General features: G+C 39.5%; 1 protein-coding gene across 1 annotated transcript in view; it reads right to left on the bottom strand.

Annotated features, from left to right (window-relative positions):
* The window catches only part of Acer3 (alkaline ceramidase 3), a 91,112-nt gene that overhangs the window by 1,496 nt on the left and 77,031 nt on the right, over nucleotides 1-12,585 (bottom strand). The window contains exons 8-9 of the mRNA XM_052761349.1: nucleotides 9,309-9,410; nucleotides 6,519-6,623 (exon numbers count right to left, since the gene is read on the bottom strand). Of these exons, the coding sequence (XP_052617309.1) occupies nucleotides 6,519-6,623; nucleotides 9,309-9,410 (207 nt within the window). The remainder of the gene's footprint in view (nucleotides 1-6,518; nucleotides 6,624-9,308; nucleotides 9,411-12,585) is intronic.

The raw sequence follows: 12,585 nt of genomic DNA, 5'->3' as shown, positions 1-12,585 counted from the left end.
ACACTATTTAAATGTATTTGAATAGTAACAAATATATCATGACAACATATACAAAACCTAATTTTCTAGTATTTCAAACAAGAATGTAAAGGTCAAAAGAACCTCATTAAGTTTATAAAATTTAATATGGCTATGCTATATTTTCCTGTACTAAAGCTGGAACTGCAGGGAATGGCAGTTCAGAAGTTACCTGGACATTTGCTAGCTGTAAGACTTTGAATTTGTTAATTGCTGATTGTGGTGATGTATTGTGTCTCCCACTATATTGTGCACCATAATAAAGTTTATCTGAGGATCGGAGGAAAAAGCCAGTATAGTAAACATAGAGGTCAGGCAATGTTAGCACACGCCTTTAATCCTATCACTCTGAGAAACAGAGATCCATCTGGATCTCTGTGAGTTCAAGTCCACACGGGGAACAGAGCCAGGTGTGGTGGCACATGCCTTAAATTCCAACACTAGTTAACCATAAAGGTCTGGAGGTCTGTACAGACAGACAGGAAGTACCTGGGCAGACAGAGGAAGTGAGATGCAGAACAGAAAGGCATATAAGCGTGGGCATACAGGAAGTAGCTCTCTTTGGCTGAGGATCTCCAAGTGGTAAGATCGTGGCTGGCTTCTTTCTGCTTTTCTGATCTCTTGTTTTTAACCCCAATATCTGGCTCTGGTTTTTTGTTTGTTTGTTTGTTTTTTATTAGTAAGACTGTTTAGCACTTTGTCTTACAGCTGATATTTTTAAGTATTTCTCCAACAAAAAAACCTAAACAACTGCTTTTAGTGGAAAGTTTATTAGCACAATTTAGGCTGACAATAATGCAAAAGTAGTTTTTCACTGGACGCAGTGGCACTTGCTTGTAATCCTAGTACTCAGTAGAGAAAAGCAGGAGGGTCTTGAGTTTGAGGCCAACCTAGGCTACTTAGTAAATTTCAGGCCATCCTAATCTACAAGGTGAGAATACCTGGGGTGGGGAGGGAACAAGTCATATTCAACTTAATTATTTCAACAATCTATTAAGTATTTAACAGAAGAGGAAATTGAGGCTTGGGGCCAAATAAGCAATTTGGCTTTGTCTTCTAGGTAAAACGGCAGACTAGCAGTTGCTTCCGTGTGACCTGGTTAAGAGGAAAAGTCAGTATAAGAAATACACCTTATTCCAAAGAGAGAAAAGCTTTGGAAATTCATACAGGTAGTGATAGATCAGCTGAAAAGTATAGAGAGAAAGAAAGGTAATGTATCAGCCAAGCCAAGAAAATGGAGAATCAATCCCCCCCGCCCAAGCTAACCTGCAACAACCCAAGTGTAGGCCTCATTAACTGAGAATAACCCTGGAGTCTGACTGCTCTGAGCCTGAGGTCAGCAGGTAGGGCAACCTCTGGAACTATCTATTTGCTGTTCACTTGGCATCCACTGCTGAATTCCTCCAGCAGGATGATCAATACTTAGTGTTTGTAAAGTATGAAGTCAGGTCTTCTGCCCATACAGATTTTTGTGCTTTGGTTGCTTCCTTACTCCCCACACACTTGGGAAATCCTCTCTAGCTAGAACATTAGCTACCTCAGAGGTATAATACTGGGAGTCTCCAGAGTACCTGCCCAATTCATGGATTGACTACAAAGCTAAGTGTGGTCAGCTAAGACTCTTGGTTCACAAAGAGGCCACTAAAGTTAAGACAACTCTAGTGAACTTTGGACAGTTGTCCAATATAGGCTCCTCACCAGCAAAAAGCACAGCAAAGATGAGTGTCTACAACTTAGTAGGCCTTGTGTCTGTTATTGACCATCTCCAAGTTTCGAGGGCACAGAAAGAAGCTGTTCCAAGGCTTGCTCTATTTCTCTTTCCTGTTTTTTTTGCCTCTGTGCATCCTCCTTTTTCTTTTCACTTCTCTTTTAGTAGTATTTCTATTTTATTATACATATTTTTAAGAAGCAAGACTTCTATGTTTTTACTCTCTACCCCCTTTTCTTGTTATTTTGAGGCAAGGGCATATGTAGTTCAGGCTGGCCTCCAATTCACTATGTAGATGAAGATGACTTTGAACTCCTGATCCTCCTGCCTCTATCTCCTGGTGCCATCATGCCCAGTTTTATGTGGTGCTGGGGATGGACCCCAAGGCTTTGTGCATGCTAAGCAAGTATCCACCAGGTGAGCTACATTCCTAGATCCTTTTCTTTTCTTTTTTTTTTTTTGCCTGTGTTTCCCTTTTCCATCCTTCCTACTATATTACATATTTTTACTTTACCTTATTTATTTTTTTGCCTTTTTGAGACAGAGTTTCTCTGTGTAAACCTGGAATTTGCTCTGTAGACTAGGCTGGGCTTGAACTCACAGAGATCCGCTTGCCTCTGCCTCCCAAGTGCTGAGATTAAAGGCTTGGATTACTACTGCCTGGTTCACTTTATTTATTTATTTTTTTAAGATTTACATCTTTATTTTTAATCTCCTTTCTTACATTATCTAATTTTGTTTTCAAACTTTGAATAATGGGAACTCTCTTGTTGCTGTTGTTTTGAGATAGTTATTCTCAAACTCACTATGTATAGCTGAGACTGACCTCTGAACTCTTAAAATCCTGCCTCTACTTCTCAAGGACTGGGATTACAGCCATGTGCCACTGTGCTCAGCTTGCTTTTTCTTTTTCTGATCTCTTAATCTTTTTCCATTTTTAAATTTAAAAAAATGCATGGGGGGTATTATGTATATGTGTATACATCTGTGTGTGCCATATGTATGTGGGTGCCTGCAGAGGTCAGAAAAGGGTGTTAGGTTCCTTGGAGTTAAGATAACAGGCAATTGTGAGCTGTCCAATGTGGGTAGATTCTGGGAACCAAACTCAGGTCCTTTGGTAAAGCAGCAAGTGCTCTTAACTGTTGAGCCATCTTTCCAGGCTGTCTAGATCCTTTTTCTTTCCCTTTATAATATTCTTCTCTACTCTTTTTCCTGTTCTTTTATTTAACCATGCTTCTCTTTTATTTCTTTCTGTCTCCTTCCTTTATCTCATTCAGTATTATTTTCATATTTATCCTAAGAAATTTTAATTTTTATTAATTCTTTGAGAATTTTACACAATATTTTGAACATATTCATCATCTCCATTCCATCCTTTGCAATTGTTTAACTTTGTAGCACACTACATTAATTTTACCACTTTCAGTTTTTTTTGGGGGGGGGCGGGGTTTCAAGACAGGATTTCTCTGTGTAGCTTTGGTACCTGTCCTGGATCTCGCTCTGTAGACCAGGCTGGCCTCAAACTCACAGAGATCCTCCTGGCTCTGCCTCCTGAGTGCTGGGATTAAAGGGTTGCACCAACACCCCCACCCCCACCTCCGGCCTGCCACTTTCTGTTTTATGGTCAGTGATATTGTATTGGGCTTTAATCAGTGCTCACTGTATTTAGAGATTTTTTTTCTGGTTTAATACTTTTGCAATTACAGCAGTCTGATTACTCTGTTCTCAGTGCTACTAGGGAACTGAGCCCTCAAGAGCAAGCTGACCAATCAGAATAAAATCAGGCTCATCTTGGTTTAACACATCCTCTTTGGGAGTGTGGGAGTAGTGGTTCGAGACAGGGTCTCTCTGTGCAGACCTGGCTGTCCTGGAACTCACAGAGATCTGCCTGGCTCTGCCTCCTGAGTGCTGGGATTAAAGGCCTGTACCACCACCGGGCCTTGTGCCACACATCTTTAATTCCAGCACTCAGATCTCTGTGAAGCCAGAGGCCAGGAGGTCTACATGGTGAGTTCCGAGCCAATATGCACTACATAGTGAGAATCTGTTTCAACAACAACAATCCCCACCCTCACAAAAAAACAAAATGAAACAAACAACAACAAAACAAACTGGAAAGATATCTAAATAGTCTATCAAATCACAACATAGAAACACAAGAAACATGAAAAAGCAAGACAATGTGATTCCTTCAAAATATAGTTCCCTACCCTCTAAACTTAAAGATGATGGGTAAAATTCTGGATAATTTGCCTTAAGATTGTTACAAATCTTGAAGTGATGAAGCTGTAGTAGGGACTTCAAAGGTGAAAGTACTGACTTTTCATTCTGCTTACAGATGTCCAATGACACCCTAAAGCTAAATAAAAACCTGGCACTCAAAACAGTGGTGGCGCACGCCTTTAATCCCAGCACTCCGAAGGCAGAGCAGGCGGATCTCTGAGTTTGAGGCCAGCCTGGTCTACAGAATGAGTTCCAGGACAGCCAGAAACCTGAAACCTTGTCTCAAAAAACCAAAACAAAAAACCAACAACAAAACCACCCCCTGGCACTTGGCCTTCATTTTGCAAAAACTGTCTCCTTTGCTACCTTAAATTTTGGATCAGATTTTAGCTCAGATATGCTTCGGACATCTCAGTTATTTAAGGATATTCATTTAAAGCTGGTAATGCCACACTGTGAAAGGCTGAAAGAACCAAGGTAAGAGAAACTAAGATATTGCCAAGATTTGCAGACATCACGATCAGTACATTATCAATGGCCATCTTTTTATGACACCCTGTTCCAGACAACCAGACAAGTACCTAGAAGTCTTCAGTCACTTGCCTGAAACCTGAAGGCTTAACTAATTTCATCTGGTCTTTCTGACTTTCTTTTCTCTTAGTCATTCTCTCCAGGATCCCAGAAACAACAGTTGCAATCAATAGGCCTCATCTATAAATAACTTGAATCATCATTTAAAACTAGACAGTTCTGCACAGCCATCTGCAGTTAATGATCAGTAAGACCAAGACTGCTCACCTATGCATATTTTGTGATCCTATTCCCACTTCCGTTCTTTCCCAGTTAAAACCAGAAGCTCTTCAGTACCTCAATGATAGAATTGAAGACATTTGGTTCTGTGGTACTTTCTGGTTTAGATACACTTAATATAGACTATCGCGTCTTTACAAAGATGCTCTATCACACCTGAGTATTCCAATGTACATCCAAAGAGTACTCCACAAAACTAAGGTACCCTCCTAATCCACCATAATACAACACTTCTAAGCAGGTATTAACATTACATTCAAGCTACTGGTTTCCACTTTAACTGTCCCAAGGATTTTCTTTTCTTTGGGCACTAGGTTCTTACCCAGGCACACACATACCAACAGGCTACACCTTAAGAACACATGGTTTTCATTCTGCAGAATGACCTTCAACCTTCACCAACTGTCCCTCAAGACCCAAGTCATGAACTTTTGGTTCAAAGGAAATTTTCTTTTTTCTTTCCTTTTGTTTGTTTCTTTTTTTAATTTGGTTTTGTTTTTTGAGACAGGACAATTCTGGCTGTCCTGGAACTCACTCTGTAGACCACGCTAGCCTTGAACTCAGAGACCTGCCTACCTCTGCCTCCTGAGTGCTGGGAATAAAGCGTGTGCTACCACTGCCTGGCTTCTTTTTTCTATAAATATTCTAGCTTGTTCCCAAGAAGAATCTGAGACTAAATGTGCCACTGGTGAAGAGATCAGCATGCACACATTCACTCATTAAAGAACATTATATCCTGGGGTTGGGAATTTAGCTCAGTGGTAGAGTGCTTGCCTAGCAAGCACAAGGCCCTGGGTTCGGTCCTCAGCTCTGGAAAAGAACAAAAACAAAAACAAAAACAAGAACATTATATCCTGGGTGCTGACTCCATGCCAAGTGTTATTCTGCACATCTGAAAGGTGGCAGTGAATAGGTAAGTCTCTGCTTGGATGAACTCATACTAGTCTGGAGAGGAAAACAAGTAAATACAAACATAACTTATCATAAACACTTTGAAGGGGCTGGAGAGATAGTTCAGGAGTTAAGAGCACCAGTGGCTCAGAATCATCTGTAGCTCCAGTTCCAGAGGACCTGATGGTCTCTTCTGGACTTTGCAGGCACCCAGCACACATATATGGCACACAGAAATATGTGCCGGCAAAACAAAAAAATAAAATAAATACAAAAAATACATGCAGGCAAAGCAAAATAAAAATAAATAAATTAAAAAAAATCAATCAATAAAAAAACCAAATAAATAAATGATTTGAAGAAAGATAAGGCCTAATAAGTGGGAAAAGGATGCTATGGAGGTATGAATGGGTGGGGTGACCAGTGAGAACTTAAGTCCATTTTCGCCAAAAGTGTCTAATCCTGAACAGTCTCAAAGGGAACAAAGTGATAACCAACTTATTTCTGGAAAAAGGGCCTCCTACCCGGAGAAGGTCAGGATTGAAAACTCTAAGATCATACACCACCACACCCTCTTGTTACTCATCAAGACTTTGGTGTAACTGGGCCTCTTGGATACTAGTCAGCTTTGATCCATCTGCTTTTGGAATACACATGATAGAATCCCCAACTACCAGCTGCTTCATGACCCCATGGACACATGACATAAATGTGGGAAGGGCTTTCTTATGATCACCCAGTAGCAAGGGCATTGCTGGAACCCTGACTCTGTTTCCAACATTTTATATTTACACCTTCTTTCTTGAAGTATAAAGTCAAAAAAAGCAAAACTCTTCCAATACTAGGTTAAAAAGCCTTTATTTCCTACCTGAAAAGGATGTGAAGATAAGAACCCAGGCCAGTTAAAATATGCCACCATGCATGAAACTGTGTTGTAACACCTAGGATAGGGGGCGCTCTCTTTCGAAAGTTCCTGTGTGGAGAAGGGGGAAACCACTGTTACAATTGAAGATATACTAGTGCTGACAATGTCACATTTTGAAACATTCTAAAATATGGAAAGGAAATTATTTAATTTCCTTACATTCACTGTATTGTTTTCTAAAAACATGTTGTAGAATAAACAAAATTTCCATAAGTTTCATGAAGAAATGATTCAAACTAATGTAGAAAACAATTATTGACCTCTTACTAATTTTAATGCATATTAATTCATTAAAGGCTTTGAATAGTCTTACCACAGAATCTATCATTTTGTTCCAGGTAGTCACTAATCCATGGAAATTCTTTTTTAGGTAGTACTTGATTAATACTCTGGAACAACTATTTTCTGGAACACACTTTGAGAAACACTAGTCCAGGTAGCTATCTGCTCAGGAAAGAATACACATGCATTTTTTTTCATCTCAGTATACCACTATACAGTCTATAAATTCTCTTAATATCTATGATTTCACATCTACGTGCTTCTTTGAGGAAGCAGTTATTAGCAAAGCTATAAATGGCCTGAACTTAAAATTTGTAGATTAATTTAGCAACCCAAGTCAATCACCTAGGAGTTCAGATGGGTCTCAAATTCTTTTGGTTACAAAGTATATATCATATTAATATTTATTAGAGAAGAATACCAAAGTGGAATGCCAACTTGAGGCCATATGGTAGGTTAGTGGATCACAAAGCTTCACTCTCCTAGGCGTTCTGCTGGATATTTCTAATTCAGAACCATGAATCTAGATCTTAGTTTCTTACTTTCTTCTTTCTACCCTGGCCCTCCAGGGTTTCATGTAGTCTAGACTAGCTTTCGTATCTTAAACCTCCTGCCTAGAGTGCTGGGATTATGGATATACACCACCATATCCAGCTAGATCTTAGTGTGTAAGCAAGGAATGTATTTACTTGTCTACATTTATACAACTTTTTACTATAGGGATCTAAGTAAAGTATATACTGACTTATCTACATTTAAAGTTCTACATTTACATATGCAACCTTTTTTTTTTTTTTTTTTTTTTTTGGTTTTTCGAGACAGGGTTTCTCTGTGTAGCTTTGCGCCTTTCCTGGATCTCGCGCTGTAGACCAGGCTGGCCTCGAACTCACAGAGATCCGCCTGCCTCTGCCTCCCGAGTGCTGGGATTAAAGGCGTGCGCCACCACCGCCCGGCCATATGCAACTTTTTAATACAGGGAATTATAATAGAAAATTTCAAACACATGCAAAGGCATATGCTTGTAATTCTAGCATTTGGGAGATGGAGACAGAAGGATAAAGAATTCAAGATCATTTTTGGTTACTTAGTGATCTCAAGGCCAACCTAGGCTATGTGAGACCCTGTCTCAAAAAAACCAACCCTCTTCAAAAGTAAGCAAAATAATAAATCTAATACCAAACTTCAATAATTATTAAATTATGCTAAATCTGTGTCATCTGAACCTTCATCTATGTCTTTCTCCCACATTACTTTGAGGAAAATTCTAGATATATTTTATCACTAGATATTTCAGTATATGTCACTAGAAAAAACTTCTTTAAAACATAGCTACAATACTGTTTTCACATCTAAAATATTAGTAATAACTCTTTAGTATAAAATTTAATTATTAATCAGGTTTTATTATTATTTATTATATAATGTGTATATAAAATATAATAATATATAATTATTAATCAACATTTCTGTTTATGTCTTCACAGCGAACCAAGATCACAAAAGGCTAATAACATTGTTAACCAATCCTTCCTTACACTCATTGGTTCCTGTGTTTGATGTTGGTGATCCGGTCCAGGGTCTCGTGCATACCAGACAAGTACTCAGCCACCTAGGCTGTACCCTTAGCTTCCATAATACATCTCTTAAGTCTTTTAATATTAGGTTATACCTCCCTCCTTCTCCCCCCTGTAATAAATCTGCTGCAGAGACCAGGCCACTTCTAAGTTTCTAATAGTCTAAACCTTGCTGATTGACACCTTCCTTAGAAAGTTTTACATACATTTCAAATGCTTATTAAAAATCATTCTTGAGGCCGGGCAGTGGTGGCGCACGCCTTTAATCCCAGCACTCGGGAGGCAGAGGCAGGCGGATCTCTGTGAGTTCGAGGCCAGCCTGGGCTACCAAGTGAGTCCCAGGAAAGGCGCAAAGCTACACAGAGAAACCCTGTCTCGAAAAACCAAAAAAAAAAAAAAAAAAAAAAAAAAAATCATTCTTGTTTACTCGATGAAGCAGATTAGGTGATTTTCTCTTCTTTTTTGTTTTTTTTAGAGACATGGTTTCCCTGTGCAATAGTCCTGGCTCTCCTGGAACTCACTTTGTAACCAAGCTGGCCTTGAACTCACAGGGGTCTGACTGCCTCTACCTCCCAGTTGCTGGAATTGAAGGCATGTGTCACCACACCAGCTTAATTAGTTTTCAAAGGCACAGTATATCTGTGATCAACTGTATAGTTTTATGATGCACACATACAAAATAATCCAAAATTATAAAATATTCTGAGGTTTAAACTTTCAGGCAATTTAAATAGGTATTTCCAGAGTTTAATTTTACTCTGCAATACAGTGTCAATATTGGTAAAAATTCATTTCAGGACACTAAAAGGACCTACAAAATTCTCTGCTTAATATAATGCTTCCAAAATTATTTTCTAGGAATGAAAATATATCTTACCTTAGTGAATCACAAAAGATGTTATCTACATTCCACAATAAAAATCCCAATAAAAAGATAGTCAAGGATGTATAACCTAGTCCTCTAAGCCATGGATAAACCCTGTGGAGAAAAGAAAAGTAAAGCAAAAATAACAAATCTTCAAGTCACATCATGATCAGAGGTGAGAACTGGAAGTCATCATATTTAGGAGAAAGAAAAGTCCTCAAGAGAAAGCTGGGCAGTGGTGGCACATTCCTTTAATCCCAGCACTTGGGAGGCAGAGGCAATGGATCTCTGTGAGTCGTTTGAGGCCAGCCTGGTTTACAGCTAGTTCCAAGACAGCTAGGGCTGTTACACAGAGAAACGCTGCCTCAAAAAAACCAAAAAACCAACCAACCAACCAACCAACCAAACAAACAAACAAAAAACCAGTCCTCAGGAGACTAAGAGCAAACCCATTTATTAATTTAATGCCTTTGCCAGTCATGCATTACATACTTTAAAAAGATTTCTTGAGGTGGGTCTTGTTATGTTGTTACTCAGGCTGGTCTCAAATTTCTGAACTCCCACAGTTTTCTTGCTTCAACCTCCCAGGAGCTGGGACTTATAGTAGTTCACCACTATGCCTAGACATCTGCCGAACATTTAGCTATTTAAAGATACTGAGAGAGATAGCCGGGCGGTGGTGGCGCACGCCTTTAATCCCAGCACTCGGGAGGCAGAGGCAGGCGGATCTCTGTGAGTTCGAGGCCAGCCTGGACTACCAAAGTGAGTCCTAGGAAAGGCGCAAAGCTACACAGAGAAACCCTGTCTCGAAAAACCAAAAAAAAAAAAAAAAAAAGATACTGAGAGAATACACTTGCCCAACAATTTTTCAGTGGCATGTAAGAGATGGGAGAACCCATTAACATGGGTTGAATCACATTCTCTGCCAGGCACTGCACACACACACACACACACACACACACACATACACACACACACCCCTAAATCACACAATATACTAAGTTCTTAATGTGTCAGGCACAGTCACACACACACACACACACACACACACACACACCCCTAAATCACATAATATACTAAGTTCTTAATGTGTCAGGCATAGTCTCTCTCTCTCTCTCTCTCTCTCTCTCTCTCACACACACACACACACACACACACACACACACACACACACACACACACACTGCCACCTAACTAAATCACAGAATATACTAAGTTCTTAATGTGTCAGGCATATTTTAAACACTTCAGCAGGAGGCAGTTAACAAGACAAAGCCCTTCTCTCAGGGAACTTATAGTATGGTTGGGGCAGGAAGTGAAAACACTATTAGCTACAGATGTTTTGAAGAAAAGTAAAGTAATTTGGAGGAGATATGGAGGTGTCTGCTTGGGTGGGTAATACCTCGGTCAAATCTGCAAATACACCTATGAGGCAGGTACTCTTTTTATTTCACTGCTCAGGAAGTTGAAGGGTGGTGAATTGCTTAAAATGTAGTAACAGCAGACTATTCACTCTTTATAGATTTAATAAAGTAGACTTTTTTTTGAGACAGGGTCTGATGAGGTAGCCTTGGCTGGCCTCCAGCTAGGTCGGATCAGGCTGACCTTGAACTTTTAATTACCCTCCTGTCTCTGCCTCCAACGTACTAGGACTATAAGCATACACTACCATACTTGGCTTAGAACATACATATTTAAAAAGCACATGCAGGGGCCACAGAGAAGGCTCAATGTTAAAAGCACATACTGGGTTTTGTTCCCAGTACCCATGTTAGGTAGCTCACAACTGCCTGGAATTCTAACATCAGGGGTTCCAACTCCCTCTTCTAGCCTCTGAAGGTATGTCACTCCCATTCACTTTCTTGCACATACTCACATACACACAATTAAGAATAAAATACATTTCAAAAAATGTACATATGAATCCAGGCTTAATGGCTCAGATCTCTAATCTCAGACTTGGGAGGCTGAGTCAGAAAGATGCCATGGTGAGAGGCCACCCTGGGCTATGGAGAGAGAATGTGTCTCAAGAAGACAAAAACAAATGAACAGAAGGCACATCTCTTGAGTCTACCTGTGTATACCACGCAACTACCAGTGTGGTCAAAAACAACATATCCATCACCTCAGAAAGTGAGCCGGGGAGGAGGAGAGAGAGGGAGACTGAGCTGGAGACTGAAAATGGAATCATACTATGTGTTCCCCTTATTTTATGGCTTCTTTCATTTGGTATTAGATTCATCCATTCTGTCATGTATATGAATACATCATTTCTTTTGTTACTAATAGTCCATGGCATGGATACAGAACACTTTGTTTGGCTATCCAAATGTTGATAGACATTTTTGTTTCCTATTTTGACCACTACAAATAAAGCATCTATGAACATTCCTAATTAAGACTGTGTGTTGACTGTGTAAAATTAAGACTGTAAAAAGGAATGGCTTGTTTGTATGAGATGAACGCTTAGCTTTTTAAGACACTGTTCGAGTGTTATCCTTCTCCCCCTTCCCATCTCTTACCCTTCCTTTCCCTTTCTTTCTTGGTCCCGGAATGAAACTAGGAACCCTGACATGTTAGGCAAGTTTGCTAGAATCCCTCAGGCATTGGAGGTAAGCAACGGTACTAACTTAAACTTCTACCATGTATACGTGGTTCTAGTTGTTCTGAATCCAGGCACACCCAGTGTGTCAGTCCCTTTCACTTTAGTCCTCTAGAGTGTAGTGGTATCTCATATTTTTTAATGTGCATTTCCCTCAAAATTAATAAGGAGCATTGTTGTGTATACTTATCTGTCATCCATATATCTTCCTCAGTGTGGTATTTATTGCTTGCATTGTAAGAGTTCCTTATAGATTCTGAATGTAAGTTCTCTGTTGGATATATATGTTGGAGATATTTCCTCCAAGTCTGTGATTTGCCTTTTGTTTTCTGAACACAGTCTCTAGGAACCAAGTTTGTACTTTTTTTCAAGCCAAGTTCTTGCTAAGGTTGTCTAGGATGGCCTTAGCTCAGGGGCTCAAGTTAGCCTCCCACTTCGTTTCTGGCTCATGCCACTGGGTCTGGCAAAAGTTGGTTAATTTTAATTAACTTCATACTTTAATTTATTTTTTCTTTATAGTTTGTGTTCTAATAAATCTTTGCCTAAATTAAAGTTTGCTAAGACTTCTACTAGAAGCTTAAAAATTTTAGTTTTTACATTTAGAGATATGACTCACCTCTGCTGTGTTTTTAGAATGGGCTGAGAATACAGCTCAGGGGTAGAACATTCCCATAGCAGGCACAGAAG

The sequence above is a fragment of the Peromyscus californicus genome, unplaced genomic scaffold (assembly GCF_007827085.1).
Source record: "Peromyscus californicus insignis strain IS unplaced genomic scaffold, ASM782708v3 Scaffold_4__1_contigs__length_199733344, whole genome shotgun sequence".
Classification (NCBI taxonomy): domain Eukaryota; kingdom Metazoa; phylum Chordata; class Mammalia; order Rodentia; family Cricetidae; genus Peromyscus; species Peromyscus californicus.
Note: the sequence above shows the minus strand (reverse complement) of the source record. Positions and strands in the feature narration are given on the sequence as shown.